The sequence below is a fragment of the Aythya marila genome, assembly GCF_965140915.1.
Source record: "Aythya marila genome assembly, chromosome: 2".
NCBI classification, from domain to species: Eukaryota; Metazoa; Chordata; class Aves; order Anseriformes; family Anatidae; genus Aythya; species Aythya marila.
The window spans coordinates 65,919,538-65,945,243 of record NC_139043.1 but is presented as its reverse complement, the minus strand read 5'-3'; the positions used below and the strand labels follow the sequence as shown (position 1 = coordinate 65,945,243).

General features: G+C 39.1%; 1 protein-coding gene across 1 annotated transcript; it reads right to left on the bottom strand.

The window, feature by feature from the left end:
- Positions 1-1,887: 1,887 nt before the first annotated feature.
- On the bottom strand, positions 1,888-25,022 carry CRTAP (cartilage associated protein). Its single transcript, XM_082754972.1, has 7 exons — positions 24,542-25,022; positions 21,221-21,370; positions 20,441-20,612; positions 17,889-18,017; positions 15,984-16,129; positions 14,281-14,364; positions 1,888-4,801 (listed from the first exon to the last, which is right to left on the bottom strand). The coding sequence occupies exons 1-7, from the start codon at positions 24,968-24,970 to the stop codon at positions 4,742-4,744; spliced, it is 1,170 nt and encodes a 389-aa protein (XP_082611098.1). The 5' UTR covers positions 24,971-25,022; the 3' UTR covers positions 1,888-4,741.
- Between the last annotated feature and the right edge of the window lie 684 nt (positions 25,023-25,706).

Genomic DNA, 25,706 nt, shown 5'->3' with positions numbered 1-25,706 from the left:
AGGACCCCCACCCAGCAGAAGACCGAGTAAAGGATTGCATACAGGCCCTTGTGTTAGCCATCTGCCACAAGATGAACTTCACCCACCTTTAATCGAGAGCTGTTGACTGAATTACATGCTCAGTATATGGCAGGATTATTGTGGACTTGACTGTAGGCAGCAACGGAGCATCAGATGCCAACAGCAGCTACAGAAATAGCCAACTTTGTTATTAGAATTGTGAGCAATTATTAAAAAGAGTAATTGTTTGACTCCACAACAAGCAATACTACCAATGAGGTTGATACGAGTTTCATCTCCAGGGCCAGCAGACACGTGGTATCAATGTTGTGTCTAGTTACACAAACACAATGGCTTCAAAAGAATGATGCTTCCCTGAGCACCAGTGTTATGCCGTAGATCTTGTCAAAAAAATAAATGGAGCTAAAATGTAAATATCCTATCTAGATATGCAGAAGCTGCTAACATCTGAGGTAGGCAACTCATGATTGCAATAATTTGGGGTGCAGAATGGAAGCAAGAACCATGTTTCCACAGCCTCCCAAGAAGAGCTGACAGGATCAGAGAAGTGGAAGAAAAGACACTAATTTATTGCAGTCACATGTAAATGTTGGCACTTAACAATAGCAGCAGTGAAAGAAAAATCAGTTAAAAGAACCTGAGAATGCTGAAAAAAAGCCACAATAAATACTGAAGAACTGGAAGAGGAGCTATTTCTCATTAGAAAAGAAGAAGGGTTTGAGAACTACTTGTACTAATTAAGATTGAACTGGCTTGGGACCATATGGAGTGGAAATTAAGAAAGCCAGAAAAAATTCACAGACTCTTGAACAAAATGAAAAAGGGATCACAGTGACATGTTAGAAGGCCACAAGAATATCAGTTGCCTACTCAAGTTAAACGGAACGGTAAAGCACGTCAGACTTAATGTAGACTTACGAAAAATAAATAATGGACATCTTAGTAAATCATGAACTCCCCACCTGAGAATGCACAGTGGCAAGGGATTTCAGCTGCAAACTTGAAAGCTGTGGAAATGACTGAACATGAAAAGAGATCAGCTAAGGAATCCCTAAAGACAGAATAAGAAGCTCACAAGAAAATTGATAACACCTGAGGGACTTGCAATGGTTAAATGACTGTTTGATTTTAAAAAATTAAAAAAAAAAAAAAAAAAAGGAGGGTTCATAGGTGCATAGGTGCTAAATGTATCCCCAGTGTAACCCACTGAAGTCAAATGAATCTCTAGACAGGTTAACTTTAGTGCCCAGTGTTTTACTGGTAGAATGAAAGTATTACACTAATTTACCACATATGGTGATTAAAAACAAACAAACAAAAAACAAAAAGTGAAACCGTTACTCTCAGCATTGGAGAAGGGAATAGAGTTATTTAACTGGAAAGAAGTAATTTTGCATGGAAAAGCAAAGAGACTCTGAATACTGACTTTGTGTCGTTTCATACTTACTGTCATATATTCTAGTTGCTTCACAAACAGGCAAAATCTATTTAGAAACTTTCTGCATACATGCTACTTCCACACAAGGTGCATAGTTCTGGAAAACCTCAGTCCCAGGAACTTGAAGTACCTGTCCCAAAGGTCTTTATAGTACCCTGGTTTTGCACCGTAGTATCTACAGACAGCATGCAAGAGTTAGGGCACTGCAAAAACAGTCAGAAAACAGTCTGTGCTTGGCACAGCTCCTGAGTCAGTTTGGTAAATGATAAGAAAAAAGCTAACTAAAAATGTTATAAAACAAAGGCAATTTAGAAGGATACTTCTTTCCCTGACCAGCTCCAAATCCTCTAATGTCAGGATTCCTGGATTCAAAAGCTAGGGTAGCAAAGATGTAGCTACATGGGTGTATAATTTTAACTTCAGTAGTACAATTCCTGAGAAGGAAATCTGGAGCTGGTCTACACAGGTTGGAAAGAGAAACAAAAGAAGCCTCCAGAGCAGTTTTGAACACACATACACCTCAAACAAGAGAAAATGAGACAAATTGGAGAAACTACCCCAGCAGTATATTGTAATATATGTATTTCATGGTCAAGTGATTGTTTATAATTAACTGCTTGCAAGTTTTAAAAGCAAAGTTAAAATATTACATAAAATTATAATACATGGAGTCCTAATATTGTATGGAACAAGTGTAAGAAAATCAGGTACATCTGCTTTATACAGCAAGCCAAATTTTGGTCTTATTGCCACAATTGCAGCTGGATGTATTCCCTAAAGTTAAAAGGATCTTGATAGATTTTCACTTTGAGAAGAAAATGGTCTTGCCATTGATTTCATTACATTAGTTGTGATATATGTTGAAGAGGCCAAAAACTCCTACAGGATCTTACAAAACACACATTTTATAATTTAAAAGGTTTCATTGGATGGATGGTTGCATTCAGAGTTCCAGTCACTGGCTCAATGTAAAAGGAGGATACCAATGATGAGTACTGTTTCTCAGGGGTTGGTATTGAGACCAGCACTAATTAACATCTTTGTTGGTGACATGGACTGTGGGATCGAGTGCACGCACAGCAAGTTTGCTGATGACACCAAGCTGTGTGGTGTGGTTGACACACTGGAGGAAAGGAATGCCATCCAGAAGGAGCTGGACAGGCTTGAGAGGTGGGTGTGTGAACCTCATGAGGTTCAACAAGGCCAAGTGGAAGAGCCTGCATCTGGGTTGGGACAATTCCAAACACAAATACAGGCTGGGTGGAGCATGGATTGAGACCAGCCCTAAGGTGCAGGCCTAGGGGGTGTTGGGTTGATGAAAAACTCAACATGAGCTGGCAATGTGCGCTTGCAGCCCAGAAAGCCAACTGTATCCTGGGCTGCATCAAAATAAGTGTGGCCAGCAGAGCAAGGGAGGTGATTCTCTCAGTCTGCTCCACTCCTGTGAGACCCCATATGGAGTACTGCATTCAACTCTAGGGTCCACAGCTTAAGAAGGACATGGACCTCCTGGATAGGGTCCAGAGGAGGGCCATGAAGGTGATCAAGGGGTTGGAGCACCTCTCCTATGAAGATGGGCTGAAGGAGTTGGGGTTATTCAGCTCAGATAAAAGAAGGCTCTTGGGAGACCTTATGGCAGCCTTTCAGTACCTAAAGGGGAACTACAAGAAAGCTGATTAGGGACTCTTTGTCAGGGACTGTAGTGACAGAACAAAGGGTAATGGATTTTAACTAGAAGAGGAAAGATTGAGATCAGGTATTAGGAAGAAATTTATTACTATCAGGGTGTTAAGGCACTGGACCGTGTTACCTAGAGAGATTGTGCATGCCTCAGCCTTGAAGTGTTCAAGGCCAGGCTGGATGGGGCTTTGGGCAACCTAGTCTGGTGGGAGGTGTCCCTGCCCCTGGCAGGTGGTTTGGAACTGGGTGATCTTTAAGGTCCCTTCCAACCCAAACCATTCTGATTCTATGATTGCTGTCACAGTCTAGAGGACACTTTAACCTGTGGATTACCCTTCTTGCTCCCTGTATATGCTTAGTAGCATACACACTATGCTTATGCACCATATGTAAGCTATTGGATCAACAACTCAGCAAGACAGTTCATGTTTTTTGCAATTCATGTCCACCTCACTGAATTTGGTCACAATGGAAATGAATGTTTTTATCTCCTTAGATGTAAAGCTAAACAAAGACCTTGCAGGTTTTGGTCCTTAAAAATGAAAGAGGAAAGCAAAGGATGAAATCCTGTACGCTCTAAGATCAAGAGGATTTCTGCTCTTCAGTACTCTTGTGCATTAATTCACTACTCATCTCCCATACACCTACGGGGCCTTCAGAGTACTTCTATATAGGACTCTGCCACATAGTTAATAAAAACATCAGGAATTCACATGCAAGTACTTTTTTATGATTCCACCTAAAATTGACTCAGTTTCCACGTGCACTTCTTTTTAAATGAAAAATAGTTCCATCAGAATAAAAAAAAAAAGCACTTTTTTTCTCCAAAAGAGAATAATGAATACATAAACCATCGTTATCTTATACAAGATTGGCCTCATCTCACACAGGAAACACAACTAGTTTCAACAGAAAGACTAAAAACTGGTAGGAAGGAGGAATTATTTATTATTCAATTCTAAGTGACCTTACTTTAACATTGTATTTAATTTAGTTTTTAAGAAAGATAAAAACTGCTTATAGAATTCTTAAAGCATTTTCTTTACAAGATCACTAGTTGTCCATTGTTGATTGTTTCAGCTACTTAAAAGTTCTCATTTGTTATCTTAACATCTTTCAGATGCATTGGGATTCTGTATCACTTTATTAATCATAATGGAAAAGGTCATATATAAATAAAACAATAAAAAGCTCAGAAAGTCTTGAGGAACTGTTAGATTATCCTTGGTTCATAATCTGAAAAAAGTTCTTTGGAATTTATCTGTTCTGCTACAATGTAGTAGAACAGCACTGAAACAAGGAATATTAGTGTTAACCCAGAAAATAAGAATAGCCAGTTTTGTTGTGTTTGTAAAGGAAAGAAAACTCAAGAGAAAAACTCATATGCACCAATTCTGTAAATGCACAGTGAAAATCCATGCTCACTAAAGTGTCAGTGCAGCATAGAAGTGATATTTCAGGAGTGGATCTTGTGATGTGTTCTGGAGCTTACAGGAACAGCTTTGAGGTATATCCATCTGGAACTACGAGTGACCAAAACCAACAGTAAGATGCAATGGTGAGTCTTCACTTTTGTAAGATACTTAATGGTGGCTTCACTCATCAGGATTCATTTTTTTCCTCCAATTCTAACAGATCATCAAGGAATTCCACAACTTCACCCTAGAAAGGATTAAAATGAACAGAAATGTGTTAGCCCAGTACTCCAAAACGAGTAGAAAATGTTAACTGTTTTTCATTAAAACATAAACTGCAATAATCGGTGCTGAACTATCTTTTAACACTTTTATATAGAAGCTAGTATGAGTCTATAAAACGCAAATTAATGGCTATATAGGTATAGCCCATGTACTTGGCAGGGTCATACAGACTTTAAAAGAAGAAAAAGTTACACTTCATGTTAAATTTTCTTGTACTTTTTCAGGTATTTAAATAGACAATTAAATTGTCAAATTTAGAAAGTACACGCATAAATGTTTAAAGCACCTGTTAAATTAGGAAATTGTTGAAATACTATGAAAAATTAAAGCTTCAAAAAAAAAACAAACTGCTCCTGGCATAGTGATGTCATATACCACAGTCAAACATCTTCTTGCAGACAAGCCAGAGTACTTTGGGATGATACTGCCCCCTCAGCTGGAATTTACTGGTTTGTCAACCAAGCTACAGTAACTGAGTAATAACCAGTTGTAATCAGTTTCAACCCAATGTAACATCTTCAGCAGTGGTGGAAGGGGATAACAGTAAACGTGCAGCAGCGTCTCCAAATACACAAAAGTGAAGGTAGCAGCACATTTACCTGTGCCCTCAGAAATACCAGTATTTTCCTATTTGCCCTCCATGCACAGTTCAGAAACATCACTGCTCGAGTCTGGACATATTTTCACTTTTTGATACAACCCAAATACTGAGCTGTAAGAGAGAGGTAGATGCTCAACTTTATATTTCCAACCTTTAATTCTAATAACTACAGTGTTGTGTTAAACTGTTCATCCTTTCTCAACATAAATTTATGTGCTCTAAAAATGTTAAAAGATTTTTTTTCAAAAACAAATAGTAACTTTCTGATAGAAAAATCAGATTATTTTTTTTTTATCTAACTGAGAAATCCGATCAGGTCTTACTCAGTCCCAGATTAAAAATAATCAGAATTTAAAACAGTGGTGCTGAAAGCAAGTCACCCTTGTACGGATGTTCATTTCCATTCCCCCTCTTCCCTTCACCCCTTAGTCCAAGTCTTTGTCAACTCTATTACACTTTCCGAGTTTGGTCAACCGAGGCTGCAAACAGTATTTTAGAACGCTAAATAAATTTTAAGAACTTTTTTAATCTAGGAAGGTACTAATTAGGAAGAAAATTCCTTCCAGACAGTTTGAGACTCAAACTTTTATTGTTTTCTATTCTGATGAAGAAAGAGCATTCATATGCTTGTGGTCAGTGAAAATAACAAGAAATTGAGGCTTTTTTTTTTTTTTTGTCTTATTTTGAATACAACAATTATATTATGGGTATGGCAATTAAAAATACTAACATGACATTTTTCAGAAGTGTGATCAGCAAGGAGAGGAATAATAAGAACCAAGCAAATAAAAATAAAAGTGGGAGGAAATCTGGCTTAAGTAACTGCTGCTCCTGTTCCTTGTCTCACAGTTCCACCTTAAAAGACAGTTGAGTTTTTTCAGCTGTGGTTTTAGCAAGTTCTGAGGGACGGCAATTTATTTTTCTTTGAATTTATTCAAAACATCTAAATTTCCAATTCAACAAAAACACATGAAAAAATGCCAACACATTCCCTGCTTGTCTTCCTTGTTGCAGGAAGTCTGTCAACTGGAAATCAGGAATTCAACATTTCTGCATGCTTTCCTTTGTTAGAAGTATTTCGATTGCCTAAGGAGCCCACTCATGGGAAGAACTCTGTACCACTTCACAAATTCATATGAAGAAAATAGCCACTAGGCCCAATAGTCACTACAAAAGCATTTTAAAGACCAGAGCAGAGGCACAAAGGACTTAAGGACACGTTTTCTAGCAAAGCTCTTAGAACTGTAGCCATAAGCACGTAGGTGCCTCTTGAAGAAGTACAGAGAGGCAGGTCCCATTAAATCTGAACAGATTTACGAGACTGGGAAAACAGGTGTCTACTACAGGGGTCTCGAATCTAATTCAGACAGATTCTCTTACACACCTTAGAATCACTGTTGAATGAAAGAATAACATGTTAAAAAGGAATTCTCTTCTTAGTCTACCTCTAAAGACAAACTTCAAAACGTATGAGCGAGAGAGGTAGGATGAAGGGCATAAACATCTGACCGCATGGCCTAGAACTGCGTATAACATAGAGCTTAGGGATATGGTTTAGTGGGGATTGTTAGCGTTAGGTAGAGGTTGGACTCGATGATCTTGAGGTCTCTTCCAACCTAGAAATTCTGTGATTCTGTGATAAGGAAGACAGAGAGATTTCAACATTGTGACCTTGGTAACTCAAGCATATGGTAAACTAATTCAATTTATATTATTGTCATGCTCATCAGTAAAGTAAGATATTCCAGAAGACATAGCAGGTTGTTTAGCCTAGAGAAAAGAAGGCTCTGGGGAGACATTATTAAGCCTTCCAATACCTGAATGGAGCCAACAGGACAGCTGGGGAGAGGCACTTTAGCAGAGTGCGCAGTGATAGGACAAGGAGTAATGGCTTTAAACTGAGGAGAGATTTAAATTAGATGTAAGGAAGAAATTCTTTACTGAGAGGGTGGTGAGGCACTGGAACAGGCTGCCCAGAGATAAAAGATGATAATACTACGTCAGAAGAGTTGATCACATTGTCACTCTAACAGCTGTGACCACATTGATCACTGTCCTTGCCCTATTAGCACTGACTTGACACTGCATCAGGCATTTTGCATGACAGAAGTCAGCAAATACTCCACTGATATTAATTCCAGGGAAAAAGCCTCCTGCACACTGATGTCTAATATTAGCTTCAGTTAGCCTGCAGACTTGGAGTCTGAAAATGATTCTCTGATACGATTTAAGCATTCAGTGTAACAGATTTCTTCCTGTTACCTACCTTAAGAGGAAGCACAACAAATTCTACATCCAAAGATCATTGCAAACCCGTAATTCTTCCTGCTGCCAGCTACTAGAGAGAACACCAGCCATCCAGTTCTAATGCAGGTTACATAAATATGCTGCTCCGACAGTGCTGATGTAAATCAGGTTGTGCAATACGTGGTCCACAGCATGATGTAGCTGTCTGGCTGGTAGCTAGTATGTCAATATATGAAGTCTGACTAAGCATGGGGAAGAGGAGGGTTTGCTGTGAGACCACTCCATGCCTGATAGGGCAGCTGGTGACTGGAAGGCGTACTCATGCAGACTGCTTGGTCACCTGCTGGGAAGCACATCCTCGTTGGCAAGTCGGCCTTTGGTCTACAGTCGCTGCTTCCTGGCTTGTGGTGGTGCCCAACATCATCCACCAGCACCCCATGACCTACCTCCCCATATGATAAACCTCTTCCCTCTCCCCATCCAGGGACAGTCAGCAGAAAGTGGGAGTGACAAGAACGATGCATAGGTAAAGATGGGACAGGTATAGCCTGAAATACAGGAGGACATTCAGCAGTAGTAGGGGAATGTTCCCAGAGTGGTGTGAGTGGCAGGAAGAATCACATAAGCCGATCAGCTGGAGCCTCCAACTATCTGTTAGATATGCAGATAGAGGACCCGTGGCTTAGATTAACATCTGAACAGAGGCACAAACAGAAAGAACAAGTTTTGTACCACAGTAATTTAAGAAGGTTTTACAGACAGTATGCGACTAGGTGAATTATAATAAATACTAAGTTTAAAACAGAGTTCTTAGTCAATGTATAAGCTAACCTAGGGTACTGAAAATGGTGTACCAGCTATTATAAACAAGGCTAGAGCATTTGAAAAACAAGTCCTAAAAAGGAGGAAAAATGCAGAACTCCTCACTTATTACCACAAGCCAAGTGTCTGAGACCAAGGTACACACTGGGCTGGGGATTGTTACTGACCCTTCCTTATGCAATATTAAATGCTGCATTCACATACACAAAACACAACCTCTTAGAAGAAACATCTGTATTTTGGAGATTACTAGCCAGCTATTAAAATAAACAGCAAGGAAGAAAAGCTACCACTACCTGGCTCAGTTATGGCTCGCTTGAGACTGATGGTCCAGCACCAACTTTTCTTTCACCAGCTGCATTTAAAAATAGTAGCAATCAGTTGCAGTTGTACTGCTCACTGACAGACCTCAATGCTTTGCCTTTGTTATTAGGCATTGCTTTCTGCATAACAAATACTAATCATTCAGTGTCCTTGCCTCTAACCACAATCTGTTCTGTCCTTTCTCAATGTGGACTGGAAAAGTTCTGGGAAAAATAGCTTTCATGCAATAACCCATACTTTCCATGCAGATTTGCCGATGGCATTTTATATAGGGATTCCATATACAGTGCAGTTCAATAGCTCGTTCGTCAGGGAAGAAACAGAGAATACTAAAATAAGTGTTGTACAATGAATTAGGATCTACATAAAAATATTGTTATGAACATGCATTCATGCCTGATTATTAGTGAATGAGTAAGAAAAAGTCTTTATGCTCACTAATCTTAGAAACTGAGACTTGAGAGACAATACACAGAGAAATAAGAATTGTCTGGATCTTTGTTTCCTTATAATCTATGACCTAAAAGGAAAATATTTATCCCACAAGGGTGTCCTTCATAGCAAAAGGTCAGATTTTGCAAAAGTTGGAAAAACATAATGACTGGAAACTTGCTCAATAGTAGAGTAACAAATCCGATTCCCTTATGTACTGGGTATAGGTGACTATGTTTTGGTAGCGGGAAGCTTTCAGGGGTGCCCTCTGTGACAAGAGGCATGGGGCTGTCCTGTAAGTCAGAAGTAACTATCCTATAATTGCCCTGTTAACTAATATGAGTAACTAATGGGAGTGGAGACACAGTCAGATTCATGAAAAAAATCAGATTTTGTTCATTCTTTTCTCATGTGTATAGACTTCAATGACTAATAACCATTTTGTGGGAGAGAAGATAAAGTTTTGATATGGCTGACAGTGGAGGCCATGTGCTGATAGAGGCTGCAAACGCATACCACACCACCAACCAAACACTGAGATTTTGGGGAGGAGCTTTTTTTCAAGATAGCAGTAAGTTATGTGTCAATGAGTGGCTCAGCCATGTTGCCTGAAAGGTTTATTCAGCCATCAACCAAGAATAAGTTCCTTGATCTAACCTTCAGTTAAAACATCAGAGTTCCCTGTAACCACCTCAAAGCCCTCCCAGATCCTCCATGAACAGTAAAAGCCAGACTTGACATTCCTTACATTCTAGCAGGAAAAAAAATAATAAAAAACAAACAATTCTTCATGTAGAAAAATTTGGTCCTTAACTTGTTTATTTTTCAGATGTTTCGTCAACAGTGTGACCCACTGACACATGCTTTTAGTGATTTTTAAAATTTTAAAAGAGCTTTGTTGTTCCTTACATGCATGCTAACTACTTTTCTCAAATATTTTTCCATTTCATTTTTATTATGTATTATGAACATGTAACTGTTCTCTCCCCATATACTATGGGAGACTGCAGTACACTGCAGTGATTACAATACTATTGTACAGTAAACTAATCAATGTGCTTTTCTCTTAATGTTTTTATAATGCCTATAAAACACGAGTTAATTCAATTTCAGAGCAACTTCAACATTGCCTTCACTGCACTGAAAACATAAGTCTTTTATGCTTATGCTCTCTTCGCTGCTTTATGCTGTACACAAAAAGTTTAAGAAAATTTGTGGAGGTAAAAATTCCTCCTAATTTCTAATCTAATCCTGCCATTTAAACCCTGCTATGCTTGCAACTTTCCAATGTAGGTGTTTTAAATGCAAGGAGAAACACCTTTAACTAAGATACATGTTTAAAGATAAAAAAGCAAGAGGGAAAAGAAGCTTCTGAAGACAGCCAGCCAGCCACATAGGCAATACCTCCAGTAGAAAACGATGATGAAAAATAACCCATTTTTATTTTCTTTAAAGAAGCCTATATTGAACAAGGACTGTAACAATGCCAGTTAACTACCACTCTTCTCTTAACAGCTGCCACCAGCTCTCTTCAGTGTAGCAGTGCTATTGTAGCCGTTTGGTCTGAGGTCAAAGACAGTACAGAGTTCATATGTCTGCACTTACAACTTTCCCTTATAAGTGCACTTGTGTAAATCATTTGAACATATGCAAAAAGTGAGTTAATACAGCCAAAAATATGTTGTTAGTGATTTCTGAACAGAAAAGTAGGCTGAATTCAGCCTATTATTTGCTATCTGTAGTCCACTGGGCCCCCATGCCTTGATGCTATTCCATGTCTTCTCTTTCTACCAGTCATATTAGTTCAACTCTCACTCTCCTGTGTGTCACACTTCGGAATAGAGCGTTTGAGTCTCAGATATTATACACTTAGATGGATACACAAAAGGCAAACAAGAGCAGGATGACAAAAAGAAAAGAAAAAAAAAAAAGTGGGCCAAAGCTTCCAACGGTTTTTCACCTACTAAGTACCAAAAGAAAAAACACATTGTTGCATCACCCTAGCCAAATACTTGTGGTTCTTATGTAATTTAGAATAGCTAAGTAGCTATCCCTGAAAATAAAAAAGTCTTCAAGAACACTGAATTTATGGGTCAGAAACTTGTCTCCTATAATTATTGTAGTGCTGAAGTTATATCTGCACTAGTTGAGTATCTGGCTCTTAACAGCATTTCATTTTGCTATGTGCAGTACTGTGGAGTACTTAAATCTGTGCAGTACTAGGAGTTATATCTATTATAGCCTTTATGCATTACACATCTGAACAGAAATCAAGAAGTTTGATTATCCATGGGCAACTAAGATGACAGCACTGTGTAATGCTCTGTTAAATTCACTGTGGAAAACTCTATAAGGATATATAATAATAGTTACTTGTAAGAGAAAGTAACCTGTAGCAAGTTGTCATTAATATTCCCTGTCACCTCTACAGTGTTAGATGTTTGAACTAGAGTTTTTCATTTCCCTGTAGAAAAACATTAATAAAATAACACGAATGGGACAGTATTTATTGTAGTGACATATGCAAAAATCATTACTACATGTTCCAGCCTCTGTAATTACTGCAACGTATTATTGGAAGAAGCCACATGTTTTCACTCACTTTGCTAATGGGATTTGAAAAGACAGACACGTGGATGATCCGGAATATTAGAACACTGAAAACTCTGAATAAAGTAAGATTCTCCATTTGAAAGTATGGACATGCTCACAGAGGAAGCTATCCTTTAGCCACATCAATCCTTTTGCTTCACTCAAGGAAAGAGTGATTTTTTTCTCTTGAATTATTCTATTATTCTATGAATAATAGAATGATGAATAATTTCTCTTCAATTATTCTATGGGCTTGTTGTGCCACAAGCAACTTCACAGACAGCAAATACGGAACACAGAAACTCACAAAATGCATGGTCTACAGACCAAGAAGCACATAGTTTAAATGAACAGTGTGCACTAAAAAAATAGGTTGCCTCAGTGATTTTTAATGCTTTTACTGTAACACCTTATCTGAGTTTTTCATCAATTTTCCACATTCCCATAGAATAAACTTTTCTATCTTTGCCAGGAGAAATATTATAAAACAATATTCCATTTATACTACCATGTCCTGCCCATCCAGCAGAAACTGCAAAGTAGCGATTTTATCTTTGTGCTATTCCTGCTCTGTCTGGAGCCTAGATGGCTCCTGCAGCCAAGCAGAAGCTCAGGTAGCCAGGGATTTATAAGTTCATTACCAAAAGTCAGAGCCAAGCCAGAGGCATGAAGAGCTTCCATCTCTCCTAGGTTCTTCAGTCCTATTAAGGGAGGGCACATAAGCCCATTAACTTTTTCCCAGGAAATCAGAATGATAACTTTCCTAACACGAATATTGTGGGGTAGGGATGGAGAGGATCATAGAATCATTCAGGTTGGAAAATACCTCTAAGATCATCTAGTCCAACCTTTAACCTAATACTGACTTGGTATATGGCATGACCAAGCCCAGAAATTTTGCTTGTTTAACCCAAACATAGCCCAGGGTAACGCCACTTCCTTGACACTTCCCCAGAAGTTTAGTTGACGTTTCCACTGTACTTACCTCTTGTAGATTGCAAGGTCATTTATCATTGCACCAGTGAAATGGTCTACAGTTGATATGCCAACAAATGAATATTTTTTTTTTCTGTATTAAATGCTTGAGATTGAAGATTGCTTTTATAATCCCTTCTTGTAACAAGATACAGGGAAAGTCCTCAAAATAGACTGCTTCCCTCCTTCCTTAATTACTCATCCTGTTGTTTTGGAGCAGCAGATGTGAAAGAAGGATAAAATTACAAATGAAGTTTATGCCTAACGTAAGAAAGCATTATGAGCAAAGCATTGTGTTTTCACGAACCATCACAGGAATATAAAAAAGTGATCAGGTACCTATACACCCTGATGGAAACCCCCATCTAGTGCTCATCTAAGCTTAACTTTATAACAATTCTATTAAACCGCATTTCAAAGATGTTTATCACAATGGAAAGACTTCTCAGTCTTCCTAATTTCTACTAAGACATACTGAATACTGAATCTACTAAGACATACTGCATACTGAAGGCAGTACAGACATATTATTACTTCTCCACTATAGAATATTATCTGTCTATATATGCTGGATAATATAAAAATTGCAAAGGTGATGTATTTTATAACATAAGCCATTTTTTCTCTTTTCGTTTATAAGTAAAAAAACACCTCAGCAGTGCTCAGTGCATGTATACTGCCTCATACCATGCCTGAAGACACCTCTTTGCCAATGCCAGCAATGAACTATTCCATCACCTGAAGACTTTTTTAACCTTTAAATGAAAGTTACTGAAAATAAAACAATGCAACCCAAAGCCTCCATGACATACTTTAACTTTAGCTGGGGAAGACAAAGAAATGCCTTTTCAACAATTAAACTATTTTTCCTGCACAAAAATCCACTTTACATATTTCAAGCCTAATAGTAGTCATTACGTGTCACTTGTCCATGAATTCCAAGCATTTCAGAAGCAAGACTTCTGAAGACTTCTAAGGTGACCAAAATGTTACTGTACAAAACAAAAATAACAGGACTTACTTTTGATAAAATAAATGTAATTTAAGTGGTTACTTATGGACCAAATTATGAGAATTTTAAAACGTAATTTAAACATTTCAGAAAAAAAAAAAAGTGAGGGGAGTTGTTAAATATATAGTACTTCTCTGCCCCCTGGTGTTACAGCTTGCAAAGTGAATTTTCTTTTGGGGGCTGGGTGCGTTACATTTAGTCTTGTATTAATATTGCCCATTATTCCTTTAAATTGTATGTAAGTGATCTAATGCTCTTTGAGTTTGTTTCTTATATTAATTTACAAAATAAGAATTTATGATGAATTGGTTACAGTTAAAAGAAGATTTCTCCATATTAGATAAATCTCAGATTTCTAATTATACATCATCTTCGTTTTAATGTGATTGATTTGGTTTTGTTTCTTTTACCATCAGTTCCTCTCCAGAAAACTCACCTCATCATCATCCATTAGATGTTCCTTTGCGAATTCATACATTTCCAACTGGAGTGTGGTTATGTTTTGATATCGAACTGCATCCTACCAAAAACAAATTTGCTATGTTACTTTAGGGTACTAAGACAGGGGAGTGTCATCGCACGTCATCTGAAACTATTCCAGTGAAGCTAGAGCCAGACTCAACAGAAGGTAAATTCCACAGGGTTTAAAACGTTTTAGAAAAGAAACAGCAGAACAGCAAGCAGTATATCCAATGTCTTCTGCAGATCCTTCTAAGCAAAAACTCCAATGGTGTGAAAAGAACAAAGCACTCTCCTGTTTCTCATGTTTCAAAGCATTGGCGAGTCAGAGGATAAGGAATGAGACTGCCAGAGCTGAGCAGCAGCCTGTGCCTGCATTCCAGTGGGCTTTGGACATGAGAAAGCCTCCATCTCCCTGCATGCTGGCATATAACAGCAGGCAGTTCTGGGAAAATGAGACACTAAGCTATTTTGCATTATAATGACTCACCACCCTGGGCTGGAGTCTGAGGACAGGAAATTCTGTAAGGCTGCCTACCTACCTATCCCTCCTCACTTCCCTGGGTGTTTGCCTGGACAGCACAGTTTAGCTCAGTCACTTACTCTCAGATTGATGAATGCTGCAAGTAATCTACTTTGATTATCCCATTTAGACCTTTTCAGGGAGGAAAATAGGAGACTTCCTCTTTCACAAGGATGTCTAAGGCTTAGTGCCAGAGCCAATTACTTCTGTCACGCTGGTACCACTTTGTGAAAATAAACCAGAGAAAGTATGGTTTTCATGGCAAGTGATTAGGACAGCAAGCAACTTCTGTTCATAGTTAGATGGATCAAAGTACAACAAAATACAGCTGTATGCATTTGATATTTAATATTTAAAAATTAAATCATCTGTAATCTCAAGTCCTGAGAAGTTATCAATGAAACATTCAGACTTAATGTGTAGGGCCCTTGTTCTGTCTTCTCTGCATATGTATGCCAAATCTGTTTGCGGTCTGCAGTTTTACACTGCTCCTACCCCTCACTCACACTAACGTCAAACACTGTCTCCAGTACGGCTACAAACCGCAGTTCTGTTCCCAGAAGTAGCAACAAAAGAATGGTCACTCTTCCCTTTGAGCTCAGACTCACTGCTACTACTGCCTGAAAGAACCAAATACAGTTTCTCTCTATTCTGTCTCTGTTGGCCCTGCAGGGCAGCCTGGGTTTCCAGCACACAAGTAAGATGTGCTGCACAAAACTCAACAGCTGCCCACAAACAAAAAATGTTTAACTCATACATACTGATATTTTTGACTCAAGCTGACTGGCCTAAGAGGAAGGAAAGTGTTATCAAATTATTACAGAGAAAGAAAAAGCACTAAATTCAATTTGTGGAGCATGCCATATGCTAACTACTTGTGTAGCATACACCACTGATGCCTAAGGAGTCACAGAAGTGTCACAAAGCAGTTAATTCTGCTGATTGACATGAACCCTGGTAACAAGAAATGACAGAAAATCCAATTTGATCATCACGGTCCATGCTGCAAAAATCCAGAAACACAGCAAAGATATTTGCACATGTACCTTGGACATGAAAATTTAAAAACAGCATTGAAATCCAGTTTTAAGAATTATTTCTCAAACTCAGATCATAATCCCTGGATGTTTCTGTAGCATTTTAAATCATTCACATACCGATCTGGGCTGAAAATCCTCTTCTTGAAGTCCCCATTTGTCTTTGTGGTACTGATAATAGACCATGTTCTGTTTCATTACTTCGTCTTTCTGGTCAAACAGAAGGTAACTAGCAGCACAAGAGGCTGCATTCTTCATGTCATTCACTAATTAATAAACAAAAAAATAAATCCAGACAAGGTAAGTAAACAAAACAAAGAGAATAAAGAGGTTTATTATCTACATTCAAAAAAAACTCTGAGGAAAACAGGAACAATTTTCCACCTTCCCCACAGCTGTATTGAAAATTAAAAAAAATAAATGATTCCCAGAAAGAATATGGCATTTTTGTGTTCTGAAACAGGTTAAGTCCATGATTCAAAAATGGGGACTTACCTAACACAATCTTATGACTGTAAGAGTCAGGTCATGGACAAGAGCAATACAAGATGCTTGGCTGCCCTTAGACATACCTCCTTCCTCTTCTTAGGGCAAATGGTGTAACTTACCATCAACACAGAAGGTGATTTTCCTAAGACATTAATTTCTTGTGATGGTTTTCTAAGACAATCCTAATCAAATGTTCCTCCCAAGTATTCTAGTATCAGCGGGGTATCAACCTACAGCTTGGGTGATCCCTACTCTGGCATTTCGTAAAAAAAAAAACAAACACAAAGAAACAAAGAAAAAATAAACAAAACCAATTTTACTAAAATTGACAAAGACAGAAAAGTCAATATATGAAACGTAATCAAACAACATATGCAAAAAGTCATTAATGGCTTGGTTCTACATGGCTGGGTATGTCTTTCCTTTGATATTGGAGCACAGGGGAATAGCTTTAAGGGCTGCATGTGTTCTTTATGGTGCAGGCAGCTCCTCCAGAAACCACAAAACTCACTGAATGATTTACCTATCAAATATATAATCACTGAGGACCAGAACACTATCATCTCGGTTAAGTGGGCCTCTCTTTCTTCACAATGCAGGTAGCCCCACACACTCTATTCTAATGGGATTATGAGAATCCACTAGGAAAAAGAGAATGTATGAAATATTCTGTAGGTTTGTCTTGTGAGAAATTATGAATAGTAAATTGAGAATTTAGTATTTATTCAATAGCTGCTGTTATGTTAAATGTGTTTTGTTGAGGTCACAGTCTTTCTTCTTACCGAATGAGTTAGAAGTTTAAGAAAACTGTTCTCATTAGAGCTATCCAATCAGCTGCTTAACAACCACATGGGCCCCAAAGGTTGACTGCTGTGGTGTTCTGGCACAAATCTTTATTTATTTATTTATTTATTTATTTTGTACATAGGTACACAAAACATGTCTGAGTCCTTGCATGCATTCTGGTGCATAGGATGCTATTTACCCTAAGATGTCATACTACGGTTTACTTCAAAAAGGCGTAAGAGCTGGTGCATTATTCATATATATATAATATATATGATGAACATTTAACATTTATATGGAATTCTGGAAAGTGTAAGTAACTTGTGCTAGCAGTAGATATAAAAAATGAGGGACAGTAATGCATCAGATCACATTCTGTAACTGTCCCATTTTTCCAACACCCAAGTGGAGACCAGTCACAACCAAGAATGTCTTAAAACAGAGGGGCTTAGCCTGAGCAGAATGCAGCATCTATGGGACTTATATTCAGCAATTCACTATGTCATGGACAATTTTATGAGCCAGAGATCATCATGCTTATGTCCAATGCCTACAGTTACATGGGAAGAAAAAAAACATATGCACCTCAGAATTTCACCTTCAGAATACACAAACATGCAGATTCTGGAGACTGCTTAAATGTAAGTAGTGATTTAATGTGCTTAAATAACATTGGGCTGGTGTGAGAGAGTTTCCATTCCTGGTCTTTTCCCTCTAGGTATAATGCTTTAGAATGTAAATAATACTTACATTTATAATATGCAAATTGTAAGTAATGGTACATGGTGGCCACAAATTTCTCGACAACAAAGCCTCCTATAATGGGTGTCAGATTACTCTCACACTGCACTTTGCATGCAAGGACTTCAATATAATGATCTATAAGGAAGAAGACAAAAACACAGGATATGAGTAGAGCACAGTGAACTGTTATAACCCCTCCCATTAACTACCCATTAAAATTTGGCCTTATAATGCTCTCCTAGGTCCTGTGCATCCGGATCTTGCTGCTTGGAAATAGTGACCATCTACAACTCCATCTGGAGTACATATCAAATGCCGGTGCTCAGCTCTTCTGCTAAAATCAGTAGGATCAGGCCTCCAAATGCATCAAAATCACAATTCCTAACTAAGCAGTTAGATTTCAGTGACACCTACAGGCAGTTTGAGGTGGTAGGTTTTATAAACTGTTACATAGTACTGCATTATTTCCTAACTGTGAACTTAACAGTGCTGTTTTTGAGAGCCTTTACAATTTCATTAAATAATTTCATAATTGAGGTCCACATGCTACTGAGTACAACTGCATCACAGAGAAAGACACCGGGTGATTGCAAAATAAACATCCACAGAGAGCTGTGTTTTGTGACAACTGTTTGGATATTCTAATAGAACGTTTTCTGACAGACATGGATAGATGCTGCACATTACAAAATAACTTAAATCCACCAAGGTTTAAGATCACATGCTTATCCAGTCTGCAAAGCTTGGCACAACAGGACTAGAGACGATTTTATCTTCAAGAAAATACATTCCAAGAAGGTATGTTCCAAGAAAACCTTCCATCAAAGAATTCCAAACTTTTTCAGGACATATAACATCAAGCAACAACACTGAACAGAAATATTTTAAAGCCTTAGTTTCCCTGTTTGACACATTTGGCAGGTGAAGCAAGTTACCTAAGCTTGTGCAGCAAGTCACTGACAAAGGCGAAAAAAAAAAAAAAAAAAGAAAAAAAAAGAAAAAAAAAAAAAAGGCCCCTTCCCCTGTTTTCATCTCTGACAACTCCTATCACGAATACTAAAGCTAACTGAAAATGCTTGGCCAAATTAAATTACCAGACCCCTCTTTTACAATAGTGGAGGCACCAGACACAACAGTGTTAGCCTCCAGCTACTACTTATATAGATAAATAGGCACCTAATGCAATCACCAAATACTTAACCGTTAATGTTTTTTTGCTACATCTACTTTCTACAATAAAATCTTGGAGACTGGATATGTGTTCCTGGAGCAAGAGCATAGTTCAGTGCACACATTTCAGCTGTGGAAGTAAATTTGATTTTTCTTATATCAAGAACAAAATATTTGAAAAGCACTGCCCATAGCTGTGATGGCACCATGTGGTACTCCTACCTTTGCATCTCACCACTACAACTGGAATTGTCTGTTCCTTACAAGAAGGAAGAGGGACAGCAGCAAGTGCTTTACTGCACCCTTTACTGCAGTTTGGGGGTGATTCTGGTATCAGGGCTCTGACCCACTAGGGAAGAAAGCCTGTGTTTCATGGTTTATTGCCTGATTTGATCTCCACTCCTTATTTGCTGCCCTAGGCATCTGCCAGCTTTGCTGAAGCAAGGCTAGAGGAATGACCTGCAGTCATTATTCCATGGCAACATTACAGGTGGATACTAATTCCACACTGTGGAGCTGCTCTTGTACTTTTCCCCTCACCAACTCATCTAGTGGCTCTAGGACAAAATGTTGGCCTGTCTTTCCTTCTGGCAACTTAGAAATTCTGTTGCATTTTTCACATCTTTAAGTTCCTTGCGAAAACATGCAGGCATTATCCACACAAATATTGTCAACAACACTGAGCCCATGGAGAAACAACACTGGAGAAATTACTTTTTTCTTTCACTACAGAAGAACATAGGAAATGTGTACATCCCATTTTGACAATCAAAAAGATAGAATCTCATTTTATTTGAGAATTAATATTTTTTAAGCCATACACTTGAAAAAGAAATCTTATTTGCTAGCAAAACTCTACTGTAGGAAAGATGAAAAATAGCCAACAGATACTTGTCATATTTACAAGAAAGGAAATATATATCAACAGTGACGCACAATTCACAAAGCATATTTTGAAGGCAAGCTAACCACTGAGCCTCAAACACTGACAAAACGATATTGGAAGTCAAGTGATCTGTCTGGATAACTATTGCTAGCTGGATGAAAGAGTTCTTATTTACACATCTATGTTATCCTAACACACTTATGCATGTTAATATGTTAATATATTATGATGATATATGTTAACACGAGAACTCTTTGTTCCTATTTTCTGACAGCCCTTACTTGTGTTACTTTAAAAAAAAAAAAAAAAAAAGTAAACAGGAATTCAAGAACTTTCTAGTAAATCTAGTACTCTAATAAACTCAGATTGGCCCAAGCTAAGCAGGGGCACCATGAGCAATTCCCTCTGCAAGCTAAAGAAGAGGGACTTTGGTAGCTGATCTCATGGAGAAAACAAAATGCACTTTCAGGACTTCTTCCTTCACTGTTTCCTAACCACTCACCTGCAATAGAGAGATAGAAGTCTTTAAAATCTTTGATCTCTCGGGAGCCTTCACAGGCTGCTATACAGTCATCGTAGGCTTTGAAGAAATCAGGAAGAGCAAGTTCCATATCTGAGACTGATGTTCTCCAGTTGTCACCATTGTATGCTCTCACAGCCCTGACAAAGAGATTCTGAAAAATTGCCAGGAATGAAAACTAGCACTAAATGACCTGTGGAAAGCTGCATGTAAGTTCAAATACAGTAAGTGATGTCTCGGCATTTCTGAATTACTACATAAACTATTATTCAATTAATATTAGGACGACAAACACAGATGATGAATGGATTTTATCAGGTATTTCCCAGATATCAGAGTATGTAATTCCATTTCAGATAAACAGAAAAACCTGCTGGACAGAGGTAGCAGTGTGATTCTAAAGCACAGATTTTGACAGAGATTTTCAATGGAATCTAAACACCAAAAGTTCTACTTAGTTTAAGCTGTGCCTCCACAGCTCTCATGCATTTTAGTAACTCTTTGCACTTACTTAGCTATATTTGTTTATCTCCACATAGCAGCTTTCAGGTATGCTACTCTACATGATTTTCTGTGACTTGTGGAACAGTAAAGACCACAAGAGGTGAGAATTACTGTATGCATTAAGAAAAAACAGAAAAGACTGAGGAAGACAGGAAGAGGAAGAGCTGAGAACATGTAAGCAAATGAGATGCTTGAATCTCACACAATAAGAGAAGTAACAAAAAGTTCCAAAAGACAAGACTGTTAAAAAAACCATACCTCATAAGGCTTTGTCTCCAAGTCTTTAATATGCTCCTCAGCATCAGGCATGCTCTTGTAGTATGCCATATTTCTTTGCATCATTTCATCATCTGGATGCTTCAGAAGAAATGTATGAGCTGCTGCAATAGCTTTTGGAAGGTTATTAGCCTAAAAAGGGGTGGGAGAAGGGGTGGGGGAAAGAGTTAATTGGGGGAAAAAAAAACAGTTTCCCACTTTTTGTCAATAAATTTTCCTGCAGCATCTATATTCCCAAGCTTATTTCTGCTGAAACCTCAGTCTCAGCAGATATAATGGTACAGTGAAACTGATGTTAATACTTCTCAGTTTTACAACTAGCTGCACCAGTGTGAACATTTCAGTGTTTGTTTTTTTTTTTTTTTTAAATCTATTGTTGTTTCAAATAGCATAAATGATTGTAAGTCAAAAAGTACTTTTTCCCTTTCCTATTCCCATTCATAAAGCTGACAAAACACAAAATTATACTATTGCTCATATGTAGGATTAATCGCATAGATATTACTGATGACAGCCTATGGATACTTGGCACGTGTCATCACTTTCCATGGTATTTATGTAGCTTATTTGCCTAGCAGCAGAGAATACAATTTTACAATAATGTATCTTCCTGATGGTGTTGTGGATTTAGAGCAAACAGCAGTTACTTGCTCAATAATTGTTTCTAATGTACTATGTGATTTTTTGTACCCGTTTTAAAACCAAATTCAAACTCCACTAGAGGTATTTTGTGAAGCATATATTACTCATTTACAACTGCATATGCCAAATATATATGTACTTCTACACTTGTGCCTATATTTTATATATATGCATATTTTATAAAATATATAGTATATGTACACATATTTATGAAGAGTGAGACTGTGAAAGTAAAAGTCTTACGTATTTGTGAAATGCTAAACCCTTCTGTCTTGTAAGCCAAGATCCAGATCAACCCATCCAGTCTATTGATGTGTAGGTGATAAAAGAGTTCCACCTAACATCTCAAATAGCTTATTGAAGCGTATGTATAATGCTTTGAGCAAGAATCACAAGCATGCATGCAAATGCACTGTTCTTTTTGCATCCATAAAAGGAACTCTTTCATTTCATGAAGAAACTTGAGAGACTACCAAAGAAACACTTCAACCCTAATATTAGCTCTTACTGCTGTGCTGCTGTAAGGGCTAAAGCACTGGAACTATTCCAGGTGCACTTCCTGTCCATCCCAAAACTATGTGCTTCCCAGTCAGCCTGCATGTTGCTAAACACAAAGGGAAATCTCAGCTGCACTTTCATCAAATGCATAAATCCTCTTGTGTTTGGTGTTTTAACTCTATTTGCTGATAGGCTGATGAGCCCCTAATTTTTGCTTAGTCCATGATCAATCTTGGTTTCAATTTTCACCACTAAAAAAGGGGAAAAAAAAAAAAAAAGGTTTTGTAGAAACACATTCCAAAGTAAACTTGGTGGCTACAAGACAGCTCCCTCCAGAGGAACAAGCAGTAGCATAGAAATACTGGCTCCCAGAATCACCTAAGACATGGCAAAATTTCACTCTTAAACTCACGTGAATAAATACATGGTCACTTAAAAAAATTATCTTACACCTTCTTTCTACATTATAAATGATGTTATGGATGAAAACAAACGACAACAACAAAAAAGTGACATTCCTTGGCAGCCAGGAAAAAGTCCCTTGTATGTAGCAGTTTGTATTTTTAGAAGGCCCATTCAGAATGCTCCAAGTGAGTGATAAGAGCTCAGAGCTGGACTACGATATGATAACAAAGACTATAAGCAACAGATAGTAAAGAGAGAAACACCAAATCACACCTCACAAATCTACTGTAAATGTGACTGAAAAACAGTTTAAAGGAAGAGGGAAATAATTTCTCCAATTTCTCAGATTCACACCTGCCAGTCATCAGAAACAGTAATTAGGTGTATCAGAAACAGTAATTAGGAATGACTTGTGTCATTCCTGACATATTCCATATTACTGACATGATAAGTGCATTGCAAACTTTGTATGTTCTATAGGAGGAATGACTAGTTAAAGTAAGAAAGACAGTAAATGGAAACATCTGTGGTGACATTATTTTGGTGTCTGCATATGGCTTTGAGAAGAGTGCCTGCCCGCTCTCTTATTCAAAGGAAATGTCCCCTGTCTGATACCTTTTACTCTCTGTGTAGAGAAGCCTTAATGTATAAAGGCAAGTTCTTCTGTATAGTCTTAGGGATGGCTTCAAATGCACAGAATTACGCTGGTGTGACACAGTGCACGTGGATATTGTTAATTAGTGTTTCACAAGAACGTGTTTCCCTGTTTTGGTTTATATAACTTTGGAAAGCAATTAAAAATATTTTAAGTTTTTCTCCTGCAAGACACAGCAACAGTTAAAAAGGTGTGTATTTTAAGCCAGCAATCTCAAAAGGAATGCACAAGCATAAATCCTTGTATAATGAATACTGTGATATACTGGAACCAAATCCCTAAAAGAAAAGACAATCTAAACAAAAGTGTTCAGCTTATTTTCTTCGCCCACAGATGTCCCATTTATTCAAAATGCAAGTTATTGCAGTATCTGAGGGGATAGAATGAGGACCTTGATTTAAGGAACAAAAGATGAAGATGTGGAGTGGGAAAATTGTGAAATAGATCTTGGTCAAGAGGGTGGCAGGAAGCCAGAGAAAAATAGAGATGTGTTAAAAGAGTTGTCCCCAGTCTTAGCAGACCCAAGAGAAGAAAGTAAATACCATTCCAGGGCAAGTATTAGTGTCATGCTTCAGCAGCTGATTTCGCTTTATTTAACCTTACTGTGTCTGTAACAACACTGGAGTTTTGCAGGCATCATGCAAGTCACACCGGGGGCTGCTACACCTGGAAGAACTACATGTAGACCAGAAGAGCGCACTCAAAGAAGTTGGGCATGCTGGGGCAGAACAGCACTTGCAATAGCAGAGAAGAAGCAGAGAAGAGCACTTGCAATAGCATAATCTTGACATGAAGGGTCTGGAAAAAAGGAAAAGGTCTGGAAAAAGTTTTAAACAAAGTCAGAAGCGAGTAAGAGAGATGGAAAGATGAGAGGGCTGCACAGCAGCAGGATAAAGAGACAGGGTCCCATGGCTGGGGTTTGGGAGGAACTGAAGGCCAATCCAGGAGTTCCACTGGATGAGGTGTGAAGAAGGAGCTGGGTGAGGAAGGCGCCGGGTGCCATTTTGTGGGCAAACACAGGACAGCCGAGGCACAAAGCGGTCCCCAGCGGGTGACACGAGGCAGGCAGGCAGGCAGGCAGGCAGCACCCCGGCGGGCCTCACCTTGAAGTAGGCGAACTGCAGGTACTTGTAGGGCTCTCGGCGCTGGAACTCCTCAAGCAGGTCGCGGCCGGGCTGGGCCTGGCGGAAGGCGGGCAGCCCTTGCTTGCAGCGCCGCAAGCACTGCGCCCGCCGCAGCACGCCGGCCAGCAGCCGCAGCTCGGCCAGCTCCCCCCCGGCGCCGGGGGGCGGCCCGGCGGCGCTGCAGTTGCGGTGGCAGAAGGCCTCGCTGTCGCGCAGCAGGCGGTAGAGCCGCATGCTCACCTCCAGGTAGTTGACGCTCTCGGGCCAGTTCTCGGTGCTGTACTGGTCCAGGCCGTAGCGGTAGGCGGACTCGAGCGGCATCAGCTCGTCCCGAGGGAAGCTGCGGAAGCTGTACCGCTCGTACTGAGCCCCCGCCGCCGCCAGCAGCGCCGCCAACACCAGCCACATTGCTGCGGTAGGGGGAGACGGCCCGGCACCACGTCACCGGCACGGGGGGATAGGGGCGGGACGGGACGGGACGGGATGGGACGGGAGAAGGCGGCCCGGCCCCGGGGAGGGTCTGCGGGTCCGGGGGCGGTGGGAGGGGGAAGCTTCCCTTCCCCTTCCATGCACAATGTGGAAATTGCCTGTGCTAATGGGTGTAGGGCCATCTCCCACCTCCTTTTTGTCCCACTGTGCAGGTTTCACCCTGCTGAACACCACAGCCACTCACACTCACCCTCCATGAAGGAAGAGGGGGAGAAAATACGATGAAGAGATCAGGGATTGAGATAAGGACAGGGAGATCACTCAGCAATTATTGTCGTGGGCTTGGCATAAAGAGAATAATTTATTATATATTTATTTATTACATATGTTTAATATATAATATGTTATATTAATATATTATATATTTAATGTTATTTTATTTTATATAATTTATTGTTTATTATATATAGTTTATTGCCTATCACTAGCAGACTAGAACAGTGAGAAACTAAAAGCAAACCAAAAACATTTTCCTCCATCCACCCTCTTCCACATCCTCCCCCTTGAGTGGCGCAAAGGAACAGGGAAGGGGGGCTAGAGATACGTTAACAGGGAATGGGGGCTGCAGTCAGACCCTGATGCTTTGTCTCTACCATTCCCTCACAGTCACTCTCTGCCCCTGCTCCACATGGGGTCCTTCCCATAGGATGCCGTC